The 18,056-nt window shown below is 34.3% G+C and overlaps 1 protein-coding gene across 5 annotated transcripts in view; it reads right to left on the minus strand.

The window, feature by feature from the left end:
• Positions 1–887: 887 nt before the first annotated feature.
• Positions 888–18,056, minus strand: part of LOC113400133 (partitioning defective 3 homolog) — a 48,524-nt gene continuing 31,355 nt past the window's right edge. For 2 of the 5 annotated variants that reach the window (XM_064215483.1, XM_026639598.2), the window contains exons 2-20: positions 16,719–16,919; positions 14,841–14,996; positions 14,429–14,601; positions 13,763–13,885; positions 12,984–13,075; positions 12,565–12,755; positions 12,279–12,440; positions 11,544–11,795; positions 11,253–11,428; positions 10,814–10,965; positions 10,187–10,724; positions 9,823–9,977; positions 9,327–9,452; positions 8,858–8,981; positions 8,395–8,544; positions 7,707–7,764; positions 7,157–7,224; positions 5,550–5,621; positions 888–1,540 (exon numbers count right to left, since the gene is read on the minus strand). In XM_064215483.1, the coding sequence (XP_064071553.1) occupies positions 1,408–1,540; positions 5,550–5,621; positions 7,157–7,224; positions 7,707–7,764; positions 8,395–8,544; positions 8,858–8,981; positions 9,327–9,452; positions 9,823–9,977; positions 10,187–10,724; positions 10,814–10,965; positions 11,253–11,428; positions 11,544–11,795; positions 12,279–12,440; positions 12,565–12,755; positions 12,984–13,075; positions 13,763–13,885; positions 14,429–14,601; positions 14,841–14,996; positions 16,719–16,919 (3,102 nt within the window). In that variant the 3' untranslated portion in view covers positions 888–1,407. Of the gene's footprint in view, positions 1,541–5,549; positions 5,622–7,156; positions 7,225–7,706; positions 7,765–8,394; positions 8,545–8,857; positions 8,982–9,326; positions 9,453–9,822; positions 9,978–10,186; positions 10,725–10,813; positions 10,966–11,252; positions 11,429–11,543; positions 11,796–12,278; positions 12,441–12,564; positions 12,756–12,983; positions 13,076–13,762; positions 13,886–14,428; positions 14,602–14,840; positions 14,997–16,718; positions 16,920–17,393; positions 17,628–18,056 lie in introns of those variants that run through there. The other 3 variants (XM_064215484.1, XM_064215485.1, XM_064215486.1) reach the window with 3 other exon arrangements.

An 18,056-nucleotide genomic window follows, 5' to 3' on the forward strand; every position in this document is an offset into this window, starting at 1 on the left:
GTGCCCATTTACCAAAAGTACAATATATTCATAATACGTTAACATTTTACTGCCTTCGAATTAAACACTTGTTATGTACGTCACACAGCTTGTTATTACTATTTTTTTAATTTTAAGAATAGATACATATTTTTAGTACTTACGTGTATTAATTTCAAATACATAAAAACTTAAATCATATAAATATAAAATAAGGAACGAGTTTTTATAAGAACAGAACCAGAATAAATTAAAATGATTTAAGTCAGTAAAAAATAAATTTGGTAAATGCGAGATTTTAAAATATAAGCAGTATTCTCACAACAGTTAATTAAAAATTGTAAATCATAAAGCTTGAAACGACATGTTTATTTAAAATTGGTGTTAGCTTTATGTTTAATTCGTAAAAAAATATATTTGTATGTGGCAACATTATTATAAAATAAATTCAAAATTAAATATAAGTTATAATTTAATACAATAACCAATTACATTTTAAACTGTATATTTTATAAAAATAATTGAATGAAAATTTTTTTTTTTTTGTTATTCCAAAAACAGTTCTATTCGTCAATACTAAGAACTAGTAGTATCGTGTTATTTATTTACTCATTTTCCTCTTGACATTTAATGACGTCAAACGATTTGCAGGTAAAAACATAAAAAAAAAACTTACGGTAGAAAAATAAACTAGCTACCATCAATAAAATGGCACCAAGTAAACGTTTATTAACCAAATCTGACTTAAGCACTTCATGAACAATAGGTTACAGTTATATAACAGTTCAACCAATACTTTAGTTTTTCAAGTCACTAGTCAATACTAGTTTAGCAATCTACAGAATAAATTAATTGTCCATCGACAATTTATATAAAATGTGTAATAAAAAAGATCTTATTTTTATTTATATGTACTAAATATGATTTTGGATTACAATAGTACAAATGGCTATTAAAACCGGCCGTGCAATTGTCTCTGATTATACAGTTAAAACTCTATGCAGACAATTAATTTAACCACCGTACACCAGTTCCCTATACTGTGCCCTAATTTTTATACTTGAATATTTCAAATTTTATAATTCCTATTCAATTCCTAAGTCGTTTCTATTAAATTATATCATTCATTTGTACCTATCAAGCATGTAAAGGGATAAATTGGTGGTCCATAGCGCTTCTAAATTTACAAAACTTATAATGTACTTCATAGCCTAGTCGGTATTTACAAATCGAGTTCGACTGTAGTGTTAACAATCGGAAATATTTGAATAGTTGTATACTACGATTAAGTTCTATGATACGAAATCATCCGACAAACATATTCCAATGTCTGGAATTTTCCAATGCGAATGTTCGCCATACGTGTGTGTACAGACTAACGACTCTCGGAAGATAATATCCACCACTATTAGCCCACGAGGCCAATGCTCAGTGGTAGTGCGACAGCTTCCCGGGTCTCCTCGGAGGAGCGCTTTCGTACTCGTAGTAGTTGGACTGCGGTCGGATACCGCTCTCTTTGCAAGAGCGCTGGGAGTGATAGCCGCCCGCTCCAGTTCGCCGACTGTACAGAAAAAGCATATTGTTATGTTTGAAATTTTATATATATTAAAAATTAATTGCAAAAACAGCAAATATAATATACGCATGTTTTAAAGATATGAAATTTATATTTTAATATAAGATATAAAAACTAAAACTTTGTATAAATCATATTTAAATTCTAGCGTTCTTTTAGTTTTCGAACCGTATTTCATTAAAACTACTTAATTATACCTACTACTAACTAATTAGTGACTTAAAATGTATGAACTGTTATATATAGCGATTCTTTTTAGTTGGTTTAGTTTTTGTACGTATGTACAACATGCAATACATAAGATTCACGCAAATGTATATATACGGATAGACTCCGGGATATCCATCTAATCTAGCAGCAAGTGAGACAAGGGCATTAAGACAATTTATGAGCGCAAAATTAGCTCAAGACTAGTAATTAGTGTGGCGTTGCGAAACACTTGCATCTTACCGTCCCACCGACACGGAGCAGGAAACAAAGTGTGTGGTTAACTCATTTAGTATTTTATGCGTAAATACCTATTAAAATCGAGGTGAACATTTGCAGCCGAGATGGCCTATTGACAGAGAATAAGGATGTTAACCCAAGAGCGCGAGTTCATTCCCGACTTATACGCTTTTTTTTGTGTAAATCAGTTTGTGCTTCTTGGCAGTGAATAACATCGTAAGTAAACTAAAATGTTTTAGATTAAATTCTCTACATATGTACCAGCCCTATTGTAGTTAGCATCTTTTCCCGACCAATGTCTTTATCTTCCAATGAAGATAAAGATACATTTATTTAGTTACATTTGCACTGTATATGTTTGACGTAGTAATGTTAAGTCATCGAGTGCCTTAATTGCTTCTATAATATATATATATATATATTTCATTGATTGATGTATTTAACAGTTTATCTGTGACAGTTTAATAAATTGTACTTCTCCGAAATGCCCTTTGACATTTACAACACATTAGCTGAACTGTACCCATGTAAAATAGTAGGTATATAAGACCTGTTTTATCGAGAATCGTAGGCAAGGAGGTTGCGTAATCAAAAAATGTATTTACTGTTTTTGTTTATAACAAAAAATACATAAATAATTAATGCTTTTGTTAGTAATTAATGCAAAAGTTTAATTAATATAGCACACTAAAGTCAAAATATGTTTGTTTTGTAAAGCACGTAGTAGAATTACGCTAGGTATAAGTCATTAGAGCAGAGCGTGTCTGAGGAGGTAACACTTGTCGTAAACCTATTTTAATGTCAACGTTAAAATAGGTTTACGACATACGTTTATTTAATTTGACGTTAATTCATAATAAAAAACATAGATTAAATTATGAGAAAATATAAAATAAAGCAAGTAAAGTAACAGTAACCATTGTGTATGTTCGTTGGTTGAGAAGTTTTAATTAATTTATCAAATAATAATTTAAATGGTACACTATATTACAAATTAAACTAACGATATACCCATATTTAAGCCATGACGTCTTTTGTACACTCCAACCACTGTCTTGTTTGACGTCATTGTAGTTCGGACAGTCTCTAATTAGTTTATTCAGTTTTTTAAAAAAATTATTATTTTAATAATGTCCCTTCTTGTTTCTACTCAATCTCTTTTTAAATTGTAGAAGTAGCATTATTTTTTATATGCGGTTTAGTGCAATTTTTGATTACTTTTACGCAATTCTGTCTTCAACTTAAGGACACTCGAGACACTAACCTAACCTAATACTGTGGTTCTTTTTAATTTTGTAAAGGTTCTAGTGACCGCCATTGTGGTTTAACAAGGCTTTGGTTCGAACCAAGTACAATATACCAGTATAATTATATAGACATATACTGCACATATAATTACATAAATCACGTGAGTACTAAACCTGTCTCCCTCTATATGTATAGTCTTTTTTCTGTATTTTATTAATAAATAAAACATATTAATCTCTTTTAGGAGTGTACCTAATACTATAATTTAGATTTTTTTTAATTAAGTAATTGCTGAGGTCATGAATAAAAATATTCTAGCTACAAATGTAAATACATTTTGGCTAGATAAAATCATATTAAATCGAACAAGTAAAAAATAATGATTTTGAATAAAATAATGAATTTTATTTTCCGTCATTTTTAATTGTCATCATTGTTAAATCTGCAAATGCAAATGGAATTTCGACTATACTTGAAGGCGCTGCTTTGTGGAGTTACTATTAATAATTGTTCTTCGTTTTTGTTTCAATAGCTTACAAATTGTTAATATAGAAAATAAAGGTTCACGTTAAACATTTAATAATTCTATATTCCTTACAAGCAAAACCGTTAGCTATGTTTTACATATTAAAACCTTATTCGAAACGCGACGAATCTTGTGGCGATATAAACGTCTTATCATTTATTAAAAAGAAAAGTTTGTAAATAAAATAATAAAAATATATATAAATACTTTCGAGACATTGGAAAATATGACCAACCCTGAGTCTGATAAGAAAATTTATAAGTTTTTGCGACACTAATAAAATATTATAATCATGATATTTCAATTGATAATGTATAAATATATTAGATTTTTTGAAACGTAATGCATATTTACTTAATTGAATGATAATTTTTGCGTTTGAATTTCCTGTATTTTAAATATTTATACCGCGCGCCGTCCTCGCGCTGACGGACGGCCTCGGCGCGCCGAGTCCGTGCCGTTATCCTGTCTCTTATCTTTATCTTAATTCTAATTACTATGAGCAATTACAGCTCACTCTTTAAGATAAATCATATATTATTTATACTATACTTCAATCTCGAATATGGAGCTATGTCTTACAGAGAGCATGTAATGTTAATAGGAAATTCTTTAGTATGGAGTGTAGAGTGTAGATTACCTGGCATAGGTTGTCAGCCGAAATTAATAAAATAAAGTTTCCTAAAATTGCCAGAATGGCGCTACTGTTGCTAAAGGATATAATAATATATACTGTATTTAACATTTATGAATTTATTCTTTGGGAATTACGAAATTGATTAACAGAATTATTTGAAAAATAGCGCCTCTTGAAGGCTGACAAACTTTCTCCCTCTAATTCCATTTACTGCACTGAGTAATAGCGCTTTACATCAAACTTCAACCTCTAGCCTAGAACTAGCAATATTACTTTCATTTATTTTTAGGGACTTTTAATACACAAAGATCTTTCTATATGCTATAGAATACGGTATTGATGTAGAGGTAAAAATATAGTATGACTGTGATCGCATCGCCCACACCGCACCACTTAACGGACCGGAATTTAATTTCAAACTTTATTTAGTTTTTGCAAGTATTTTGTGCTAATAAATACGATTTTTTTATTCCGTTTATACATTTCGAAGCCAAGCCTTAAATATTGAGTATATAATTTGTAGTAAAAATGATGAACTTTAACTACAGAGGAATTAAATAAAAGGACACTAATAAATATATAATATATTACATTATATTTAAATATATATCGGATTTTTCTGTTTCTCGAGAATTATTTTTTAGGTTGTAAGTCATATCTTTCAAGATCAAGTCAACCTTAATAAAAACAAACATTACCATTAATGAGAACTAAACAGTGCAGACATCTTGTATTCAATATTAATATGATTATTTATAAATGTTGACGAACTATCAGAATGTGCCAGAATATCTTAGTCGGTCGGTCGGGTGATGCCACATTAGTGGTACACCTGACGGTAAGAGTACCCATAAATATTGACGATGTTATCTCTCTAAATTAATTCTTAAAGATGATATGTCTCCTGAGCCCTTGATTAAACTCAACCGTCCTTCGACCGTAACACAGAAATAAAAAAAAAAATCTTCGAGGGTTATATACCACTATCGGATGGGAGCTCAACACCATCTTATATATGACTGGTGCTGTATTTCAGAGACAACGTAACAACTTCTTAAGGTAACTGATGATGAATAAAATAGCTTTTTAATAAATGCAATATTTAGTAATAAATTGAACGCTCGGAGAGCTGTCACCTGTCGGGCGGCGCGTGCGCGGTGCGGCGCACCTGCCCGATCTGCACCTCGCGCAGCTTCTCGCGCCGCAAGCTGCGGGCACACGCGCACACGCGCACACGCGCTCAGAGCATTGCCGCGCACCGCCGCGCACAGTGTGCGGTGTGCGGCGGTGCGCGGCGGTGACGAAAGTCTACTTTGCTTTGTATTCATACGAGGAAGCGAGATTGCGCTCTAGCTAAAAACTTTTGTTTCAATCTTACCTAGCTGTAGCATTTTTGCAGCATCAAATTCGAGCCCCAATAATTGAATGTAATTAAACTTGTCTGTTGCGAATTATATTAAAACATTAGAACTTTAATAGTATTCATTATGGTTTGGGTTCGAATTTACTGTAATTTTTATTTGTATTGTATTTAGGAATTCTGTAATTTGCTAAGTTTACTCGTTCGTTTCAGCTCGATTTGATTTATTAATTCACTATATTAGATGACCTTATATGTATTTCATAATTTATTATCGACTCTTGCGTTTATCTCCGTGCTCTTGAACCCAGATGCTTATTAAATTGATTTAAAAAAACAGTTTAAAGTTTAATTTTAGCAATAAATAATGGGTAAATTTATAAAAAGGCATATATTGATAATGCTTTTACATTAACAAAATGTTGCCAAAAGTTGTCTTAATAGTTTAACAGTGTACAAGCCGCCTAACGATAAAAATATCGCAGGTTCTATCCTGATCATTTGAGCTATTGTTGTCGTCTCACCTAACTGAGCCTAATCTGATTTACGAATGAAAGCTAAAATAATATACATCATTTTAGAGACAAGTATTGCTAGTATTTAAAAAAATCAATTTTTACAAACAATATACAATTTTGCTTCCATTTTGTTTAGGTTTTCGGCGAGAGAGCTATTGCCGAATTTTGTGGGAAAACATGTTATTATAGCTGGCAATATCCTTTTAGTACGACGTTAGTTTGTACACTCGAGTGTAAAATAATTTACTTTGCTCGAGCAAACCAAATTATTTTAACTCGATTAAATTAAAACTAAATAAGTTTTCCAAAATATGGTGAAGTAACTACTAAGTTTCTTGACGGTTCTTCTTGGTATAATCTACTTTCCGAAACGATGGTAGGTTTACATTTAATTCAACACTGTAACATGACGACTCAACAATGCTTTTATAAACTTACTTGAATAAAGATTATTTTGATTTAATTTGAACGAAATCAATAATTATTTTACTTTGTATATAACTTTGTAATATTAAGAAGAACCGAAATTTACGTGAGTAGGAAAAAAATCATGACAATTCTTTAAACGATTAAAAGTTAAGGCGACAAACGGCAATGTTGCCAGAAGTATGGGTATGTTTTTCCACAGAATTCAGAAATAAAGCTCACACCTCTCAATCTTATCAATGATCCCTACCTACCTATGCGGCCAAGCACTTTATGTAGGTATGTACTTTCTGTAGGTTTCATTGGTAAGATGAAACCGATTTTATAAATATTATACGTGACATCAAAAATATTTAATAGATTATGTTGTTAGTTTTTAAAAAATAAAAGTGATTCTTTATTTGGCTACTAGACAAATATAAAAATAAATTTAACTCACTTCAAGTTTTGTTGTATCTCTTCGTAATTCACGTAGTGTCCAGTCGGGCCCCAGGCATTTTCCATCGTCTGTTACATGAACAATAATTAATCGGCTACATTTGTATGCTTTTACGAAAAAGATGCTCATGACTGATGTGACGTTTATGAAAAATCGCTGCTTGAAAGCGTTTGTTTGTGTGTTTTGTTGTGATATAACTGAAGAAATATTTGATAGTCTAAATTGATTGAGGACGAATGGTAAACAAACTTTTATTGTATATATTATTATTCAATATAATTAATATAACCATTTTATGTACTTAAAAACATTATCATTTTTGTATATCTTTGTAATACACGTCTATTTACAATTTAAAACAGTAATAATAATATAACTACAAAAAATATAGTAATCAATTGAAAATTGTTAATTTGTCTTGTCTCCTTTCAATTGGAATGGGCTACAGTGATATACCGCGCGCCCACAGTGCGTGCGTGTGTGCGTGCGTGCGTGCGTGCGTGCGTGCGTGCGTGCGTGCGTGCGTGCGTGCGTGCGTGTGTGTACATACGTGTCCGTGCGCGGGCGCCGTGCGTCGCTCCGAGCCGCTGCGCGAGCTGCGCTCCTCTCTGAAGACAAGAGACACATACGTTACATTTTTTTATGATATAGACGAACCGACAAATTGGCCACCTGGTGGTAAGTGGTCGCCACCGCTCATAGACATTAACACTCTAAAAATACCATTCTTAAATCGCCAATGGGCCACCGGTCTTGAGAACTAAGATATTATGTCCCTTGTGTCTGTAGTTACACTTGCTCACTCACCCTTCAAACCGGAATACAACAATACTGAGTACTGCTGTTTAGCGGTAGGATATCTGATGAGTGGCTGGTAACCAGCTGGGCTTGCACAAAGCCTTACCACCGAGTAAAAACGATATGAAAATACTTATGCAAGACTATTCTTGATTAGTAAATAGAATTTGGAAAAGTCCATTAAAACCACACCATCTTAATATTGCATGTATTTTAATAAGCGTAGATACGCTAGCTTTGATTATATATATTTAATATTTATATTGATCGATATCAATCGCGCAAACCATAAATGGATGGTGAAAGTATTTCCACGAAGATTTGGCCGTTGGTTCGGCAAGCAGCGTATTTTATATGTAGCTACTACATTTAATTGAGACATTAAGTGAATAATAATAATATAGTTTTTGCCTATTAAAAAAAGTTTATGAAATACAAACCTAGCTGGTGGAACTGGCTCTGCTTCGTTGGACCGCTCCTCTTTTCTGTGCCTCTCCAGCGCTTCCCGTGACAGCGATTTCTCCGATGACCGTCCCGGCTGCGCTCTACCGTATAAATCAGCTTCAGGCTTTTTGTGTGGCTTGCCGATTCTGTAATAAATAAATAATATAATTAATATGACACATCATGTTATCATTCATACCGTTAATTAGCAATTAACTCAATCTCAGTTTAAATTTAATTGGTTATAGATTATAAATTTATTCTTTGAGATTTAACATTTCTCTTCTATTTATTCTTAGTTTCTTATTCACATAGATTATTATGAATATATTACATTCATATTAGATTATATACACATTTGAAAAATGTCAGTTCCGATTATCATAAAATAATAATACATTGGAGATATTAATTTTTTAATTAGGTATTTAAATATTAAGATAACAGAGTTGTACATACCGGAACATTGTGGATAAGGATTTAAGAAGTGAAGGTTTTTTGTGTGATAGCGAAGATTGTTGCGGTGAACCTCGTACTATAGTTTCGGGGGCTGCATTGTCGTCTGTCAGCCAATGTTTTAGCGCTACAAAAAATACATATGGGTTATGTATAATAATAGGAATACATAATATACGAAAAAAAATATGTTCACTTTAATCTAAGGCATAATAACTTTGTGCATATCATTTGCAAAGACATCATTGGACATATTCATTAATTTGATTGTATTAGTATTAGGAACTTACTAAGATAAACACTAATACGTAAATCTTTTATTTATAACATATTTTAATATGTTATAAATAAATATATTTGCATTATTTACGTAATCTATAAAATAATTTCTGTGTGTAATAATTATATTTGACTCCAGTATAAATTACTTCGTATTATTAATGTCAAAACGAAATACTAAAATAAAACTCACGTGGGTGTGCTCGAGCGTAGATTGGTTCGTTGCGGATCGGATTTCTTTGAGTTTCCTGTATCGCTGTCTGAAGGGATTCTAGACTTGACGATTTTCGCATTCCAAGCGACGGACCTACTTGCATGGCTGCAAGTGAAATGTTAATATAACATTTTGGAAATACTCAAATTACTCTTAAGTCGCGATTTACACGTTAGCTGCATGGTTTAATATAGCGGTTTTTCTTTCTTAAATATTCCGATCTCCGCATACATGTTGCGTCCCGTCTGATTAAGTACCACTCACTTATCACATATTCTACCATTACCAAACAGATTCCTATTTCAAACCGAAACAAAAATACAAAGTAGTCACCCAGAATTGTTGTTCCGGTTTGAAGGGTGAGTGAACCAGCATAACTACAGGCACAAGAGACATGTCAGTCGTAACGACTGTAATATTTCTAACCGTCGGTCGAAGGAGACCAGTTGCCAGAGCGGCTAGGTAAGGTGCGTACCGTGTATGGCCTTGTTCTCCTTGATCTTGCGGTAGGTGCCGGTGGCGCGCGCGTCGAGCGCGGCGTGGCGCTTCTCCGACATGGAGCGCCGCCCCACCGCGTCGCGGCTGAAGGCGCCGCCGCTCTCGCTGCCCGACTCGCCCGCCGTGCTGCCCCTGCGCACCGCACGCGTCACTACCCACACTCCGCTCCGAGGACTTAACCCGCGATAGGATACTATCGTTTGGGCCACTCGACTCGCCTTATTATATTTCAGTTAATTTATTTAAATTTGATAAAAAATAAGATTCTCCGAGTGAGTTCTTGATTATATAATGAATTCAAAAAAGTTCTTTGGCTATTTGCAAATATCTAGACTGCTCACCTCGTCGTACCGTAATCCTCTTCGATGATGACGTTGTGGTGAGCGGGGGGAGACCTCGACATGTGAACGTGTCCCAGATTCTGCCGGTAGTGGTGGCCATTGGCGACCGGGGCGTCCACCTGCGTCGCCATGTAGTAGCTCTCGTTGCGGAGGCCCGTCAGCCGATCTATGACGGGGTTCCATCCATCTAAGCGACTCCACTCGAAGCTGTCTCTTTTGTTATCGTGGGGAATCGTATCCTTGTCCCTTTCCAAGTAACCTTTACTGTCGTCCGACTGATTCGACACCCAGCTAGTATTATTATTAATGGTGATGATTGAGGCGTGTTTCTTGCTGCTTCTGCCGTCGTGGTGGTCGGTCCCTTCTTTACTAGTTTCGACTTTCTGACTGTAATCTAACGGTTTGTTCTCCTTATCGTGCGACGTGTTATATATAACCGTGTTGAAGTTTTGAGAGTTACTGTTTTCGTTTGAATTCGTGGTGTCGTTGCCGTTCGGTGGCGTATCATCCTTCCACCTCGCTAAGCTATCCATACTGTCTGTAATGGAAAAAAAATATGTAAGCTGTTCCCAAATGAATTCAAAATTCAATTCAAAATAATTTAATGTATTTAAAAATAACACTGACCCGTCCTCCTGGCTATAGTGAGAGATATGCTACCATGTACGTTAGGCCTTGAATGTAACAGCGCCCGCCGAAGAGTCTCCATCGCCTCTGCGTTAGACTGACCGACCAACGAAACGCCGTTCACACTAAGGAGCTGGTCGTTTGTGTGTAATCTACAAAATTTAAATAGACTTTATTATAGTTTTGTTTTTTGTTGTTATGTAATTCTTGTTTTTGGTGTGTATGTGAAAAATGAACCTCTTGAGGAAAATAAGTGCTCATCATCACCACAACTCCGCTAATAGTTATACAAAGTATTGTTTTGTGTTACTATAACTAAATACTGTAAGGAGTATAGGAGTATATCATTAGTAAAGCAGTAAATAGATAAATATGAATTTAAATTAATCCAAATAGTCGTATATATTAATTTTAATTCTAACAAGCAACTCGATCTTACCTTCCATCTCTGGACGCGGCACCCCCGTGAAGTACAGATTTAATGAAGATACCCAAATCGTGAGGGTCTGGTCCAACTGTCACTTTTCCCTTTACGCTGATACCGAGTCCAGCTTTTTCAGAATCGTGGACTGGCACATCTAGCCTTAGGATTAGGCGGTTACGCAGGCCTAGTAACTGAAGAAAAAAAAATTACTTACCAATATGACATTATAAAAATAAAATATTAATTTTAGATAAATTAATAAAATAATGTGGGAAAATAATGTATGAAAGTACACTATTTGCTTACAGAATTTGAAGAAGAATTCAAAGCTTCTTGTAAAGCACTGTCTACCGAATGGTCCTTCAACAGATCGTCCTTCGACGAGCTCTTTGGTATCCTTCCCCTCACCGAGTTATTGTTGCCATGGTTTATTGCGTTCACCATGCTCGAAACGCGACCGTTTTCAGGTTTAGCTTCAATTGGCTTCGATTGTGTACTCGGCGCAGGCCCTATAGGTTTTTCCGTGTACTTGGTTGGACTTTGTTGAGGTTCCACCCTCTGTAAAAGTTACATAAATACATTTTAAGCATGTTCAATATTGTATAACAATACTACACCTTAAAATGGCAATATGTAGGTATGTATATGAATAATTTTCTATTACAATTGTCTCATTTGCAAAAAATATGGATGTAAAAACAGTGGTGACCACTATTCTGACTCTATTCATAACTGCCATTATTCTATATTGTTCATCTTATCTGCACAAAAAATAAGCAAACGTCCCATACTCGAAGTTAACGCTGCAACTGAAATAGCGCAGTGTAGCCTCGTTTAGCAATTGGTCGAACCCGTATTTGTGTCGAACTGTTTGGCTAGATATGTTGCAATAGCGCAAACCTTCGATTAATTTGGACAATGTGACCGCAGATGACAGAAAAACCGGAACATTCGTCCTTTGGCCTAAGTTTGGTACAAATGTGTAAATATTTTCGGGTAGTTAGTCAACAGTATTTTTAGTGTTTGGGCAGGTTGGCGTACCTGCGCGCGCGCGCGCTCCACCACCAGCTCGACGGCGGCGTCGGGCGGCGTGGCGCGCAGCAGCGCCACCACCTGCTGCTGCGTGCGCCCCGACACCGCCACCTGGTTCACCGACACCAGCCGGTCGCCCGCGCGCAGCCGCCCGTCCGACACCGCCGCGCCCTGCGCACGCGAGAGCGTTACGAGTAGGATTTTAACTCTTAAACTGAATTGAATGCAGAATGCATTCATCGTAATGAGAAAGTCTAACAAATGTTTAATACTTTTATTTATTTTAATTTTTTACCTTTGGTAAAATATTCTTAATATAAATAGGACAATGCCCTCCTGTAGGATTGTCTCTGGTGGTGATAGTGAACCCTAGGCCCTTTTCGCCCTTGATCAGGGTGACAGTGACGGTTTGCATAGCTTTCGATACTGGCTTGCTACTCGGACTGACTGGCACTTCCATGCCCGATATGGCCCTTTCGCTGTTACCTGGTAAATTAAATAATAAGGTAATAAAAATATTCAACGTCATGTCCATTTCAAAATGAATACAACTATTTATTAGAAAAAAAAAATATATAAAATAAACAAAGCACAATTTGTTTCAAGAAACTATTAATTAACAAATTTTGGATAACAAAAAACAATATATAGATAAACAGCAGAGTCGAAAGAGCAAAGTTCGTGACGTCATATTCTCTGTACCCTTTAACTAACCTTCTGGTAGAAGATCGAGAGGTCGTTCTTGAACAGGGTGTACATTCGCCACATTATTGACTCCAGACACCCATCTCAACATATCTTCAACTCTGTAAACAAATTTGTCATTTATTTTAATAAAAAATTAAAATATTTTTTTTCAATTCATATATTCAGAACTGTCTTAAAGTATAATTTCTTCTAAACAATTAAATTTCTTATTTCAAACTAACAATCTCTAAACTACTCGTTACTGCATCTTCCTAATTATGTATTAAGTGCTTTAATAGTTCTGTTATCATTTACTAGTTAAATGGTACTCAAAAAATATGACTATCTTACTTATACTAATTGTATAATAAATATAATGAAAACTTTTTATGTTTTCCCAACAACTGTAAATAAATCCTTTTACATTGAACAATAGAACTGAATCTGTAGTAATTTTACTGGACTTTGGGGGCAACTAAGAAATAAGAGAAGGTATATACCTATATATATATATATATACCCCATGTTGGTACCATAAACTTCTTCTCATAGTTAATCGAATGGGCAGAATGACCATTTAGCAACAGATGGAACATTTATCAGTTTACATTCCGATACCTCTACTAATATTATAAATGCGAAAGTAACTCTGTCTGTCTTGTTACTCTTTCACTGTCAAACAACTGAATCGATTTGATGACATTTTGATAGTTTTTTATGCCTAACACCTGACGACCAACCCCTAAACCGCAAGCGAAGTCGCAGGCGACAACTTGTATGTTTATAAAAATGAATACCCAATATACCTATGGTTCTGATTGTTACAGGGAGGTGTATCTTGTCCTAGTGGTTCTTTTCGAGCATCTCGGGGAAGGCTTTTACTTTCATAAACCTGGACTCGTTCAGCCGCATCCAACCAAACACCACTCCTGAAATCATAAAAAATAGTAAGAAGGTTTTTATTTTTACAATTAATTTTTTAAAAAACCTTGAATCACATGCTTATCGTTGTGTTTTGCATGAAAATTAATTAGCTTTCAGATAACTCAGGTTATTGACAGCTATAATGTATTGTATCAATGTAGAATTCTTGCTTGTTATCATGTATGAAGTAATCCCCTTTTGATAGAAGTAACGGAAGTCAAAGTTAAATTAATTGAAACATGTGTCACTTACAATACACAATAGGTACACCTATTGTAAGTGACACATTGTCTATTCGGAAAACTGAAGACCTCAATGATTGTAAGACACTGGAATTTTTAAACTAATTACCTCCGGAAAAAAATTAAAGCATTGAATTTTGATACAATAGTTGCCTTCAGCAATGAATTCAAGAAAAAAAATTGAAATATGACTTATATATGGGATATGCTATAATTTAAAAATTAAACGCAACAAGAATTAATTACTAAAAATGCTAGCTTATAATATTTTTTAATGTTTGTGTATTTGTTAAATTAAAGTCACACCCAGGGCCAGAGAACTGCATAGAGAGACGGTTGGATTGTCTCTGGAAGTGCTGTCCGTGGCCGGGGGGCGGGTCGGGCGGCCGGCCGTCCAGAGGGTGCACTTTGTGCATCACACGGCTTGTGTCGTCCCGACACACAACCGCCGCTGACCATCGTTTACTATGATCTGAAACCTAATTTCAAAAATAATTAGAACATAAGTATGATAATCAGATATCTTACATATAAAATAAGTTAATTGATTTTATTTAAAGATTTTTACAGATACAATATAATACAAGTCAGTTTCACTATATTCTTGAACAAATTTCAATCACAAGTAACAAATTAATCATATAATTGAAATATGAAAGTCGGTCAAGTTTATAATTCTAAAGATATCACACATATGAGCACATGAACTAGTTTATACCTGTCTTTGCGGAGGCAATGTGTCTTGATGCAGTGAGGGCTCACTTCCGCGACGAACTTGTAAACCGTTAGCACCGTCTTCCAAGTCGGCTACGCCAACTTCTACACACGAATCTGTATTTGGAACTCGCATACTGCCCCCCACGCCACCACCGCCCTGTAATAAGATTAACAGAAAGCATTACGAACTATACTTTAAATCGAATCGTTGTTTTTTTTATTGTTAATACCTATCAGAAATTGGAATTGGTAACACCGTTACATTAAATCGATTTTCTTGTTTCGATTCACTATTTTCTGTGGTTGCAGAAAACCACGAGCAATTTTTTTGTCTTTTTAAGATTTAATCGAATCGACATAAATTATTTATATGTTTATATGGAGTGACGTACTACAAAAGAACTAAACTAACTAACTTTATTATCTAAGTGTACGCGAAAGCTACGCTTAAAAGTCGCGAAATTTGATTCTATTTTTTCGACGCATTCTCAGTTTTAACAACCAACCTAGAATGTAGACTGAATTATTAAAAAAAAAATCTTTCAAATATATATCGTTTATTTAAATATTTATCGTTTTATTGTTATGTTTACAAAATATTTATTTCAAGTTTTGCCTCGCTGACATTACTTTAGTTTCATATTGTAAAAATATACTATAAAAATATAAGTACTAATGTATAAAGAAAAAACCATTTTATAATAAAACAGTTTTCCAGTAAATTGTATACTAACATTGCTTGACTGCACTAACGTGAATAATCCTGTTAGCCTACTTTACGTCCGTTATCTTTGTAACAAAAACACCTACGATGAGTTTTTGTCCTAATCTGTGTATGCCGCTAGTGTATTACTTTGTTATTTAGTTATAATTTAATATTTTTGTAATTTCATACTTAAAATTTCCAAAACATGACCATTTTTTTAATATGTTTTCCAATTTAATCTTATTAGTGTTTTTATATGCACAATGTTTAGTCTCTTACCTTTTCAGTTTTCTTTGTGCACAAACAATCGGAAAAACTTACACCCATTTTGCTGTCGTTTACAAAATAACCTAATTGTCTTCGATTACTTTTCATCTTACGAAACAAATTTTTAATATGTCACGTATTATCAAAATTTTACAGACATTAACAAGTCTCAACAAGTCCAATATCTAATTCCCGCCTTTCTTTTCTCGCGTCTTTTTTTTACGTCAAACCAGTATAAGGTCTGGATTTCGGTTATTCAGCCAAAAATATTGCAATTAATTTTTTTTCGACTTCATTCCGTTTACGTCCAGATAAATTTAAGCTTATAGTTAAGTTTATAAGTAAACAAATATATAATTGTAATTTAATCAGCATCAAGCTACGTGATCTATTCGTTTGTTTTCGCTCAATGCTAAAACATGATTTCGTAAGAACAAAGTTGTTTGCGTTTATACATATCGTAATTATCTACTGGTGCAAATTGCAAAGTGTAATCTATAATTTTTATTCGAAGGAAATACTTAAAATTAATATTTTATAGTTCATTAGGTTCAAATAAATTTAACGTCGTTTAAACATAAAAATAGTTACTGTGACTTATCTATAAAAAAAATGATTTTAATTCTCTACAAATTTACCCATGTCCTTCATGTAAATATTGGGCATATTGGATGTTGTAAAAATTTATCAGTGAATATTTACCTGATATCAAAACTGATTTTGAGAATAAGACCTATAATAATTTGTAATGTATACCTACCTCTGTTTTTCTACTTTTTATTTTCGAATAGCAAACGAAGTAATAAAATAATTCACAAGTATACACACTTACCCAAATAGCCAACTAGCACAATTAGAAAACGGGGAAAAATCTATTACTATATATTTTTTTATTTCTTTACTAACCCGAAACATATCCGGCGAGGCGGTACCAGCCGAAGAGCCGCTCGCGCCATCTGCTTGGGCAGCCCTAGGCTGCGACTGGTTAGCGCATTCTGCGGTGAGCGTCTCTCGATCGTCGGCCACGTCTCTCACGCGATCGTCCAGATCCAGAATACCACCTGAACTTGCACGAAGTGCTCGCACGCCTACCCATGTCTCCGGCCCCTGAAAAAACAACATTTTATTAAATAAAAGCATATTTTAAACAAAAGTAGGAATACAATTTTAGACGCTGATATAACTGTTCCAACGACGTGCGAACATTGGCATTGTGCGTTGGTTTAACGAATTTCTGTTTTTCTTATACTAAGAAATTAATCACGACACAACGACGGTTTCATGAATGTTCCCACGCGGTATTTGCGCCTTTCAATCTATTCATCGGAGCGAACACTGCGTGAACACTTGGTTTGCTTGTGTACGTTATATTTAGATATAGACTTTTGTTTGCTTGTTCACATGCCTTTGTGCGACTGTCAACCGAGTGATCTGCCAACTTATACGAATAATGAAACTCAATACTCAAATACAAAGAACAACTTACAAAGAACACAATCAACTTTTACAATTAAAAATTTTAGACAAATGTTATCAATATTTTAACAACAAATACTAGTAACAAAAATATTAACATCGTACCCACGAAACTGTGCGCTGTGCACGTTCTTTGGTGGCTAAACGAGCCCGCTTCTTTAACCGGGGCGGAGCTACGGGTGGATACTCCGGTTCGTCCATTTGGCGTCTAATTACACATTTTTACCACTGTCACTTACTCATCAACGATTTCACTTACTTTTGGTCCAAAAGACGTGAAACGTACTCGAATATTTTTTACACATTTTCAATAAATCCAAAATCGAATCTACGGTCATGTCGTAAACTTTATATTTATATTATTATGTGCATACTGTTTGGAGGAAAAAAATACTAGCATATTTGACAAGATCGCATCGTAAATCGGAGGTGCTATTCTGTAAGAACTAACTTCTTATCTCACTAGAAAAATGTTGGAAGCCGAAATACGGTGATACGATACATCGATTCTTGTATCGTTTAAATGATTTAATAATAAATCCAATCGTTTATATCTCTTTCTGATTTCACGATCTATTCAACGCCAACGAATGTATTTTTTAAAACATTATCAATCAGGCATCTATCCGAAAAGTTACAATTGGTGAACGCAGCAAACAGCAACCTGAATTTGGTATCAAATTAATGGCATCAAAACGAACATTGACTCATCCAATTGTTATTGCTTTTAACTGAACCGTAATACATTATAAATTTTAGGGTAAGGAA

This window comes from Vanessa tameamea, chromosome 8 (genome assembly GCF_037043105.1).
Source record: "Vanessa tameamea isolate UH-Manoa-2023 chromosome 8, ilVanTame1 primary haplotype, whole genome shotgun sequence".
NCBI classification, from domain to species: domain Eukaryota; kingdom Metazoa; phylum Arthropoda; class Insecta; order Lepidoptera; family Nymphalidae; genus Vanessa; species Vanessa tameamea.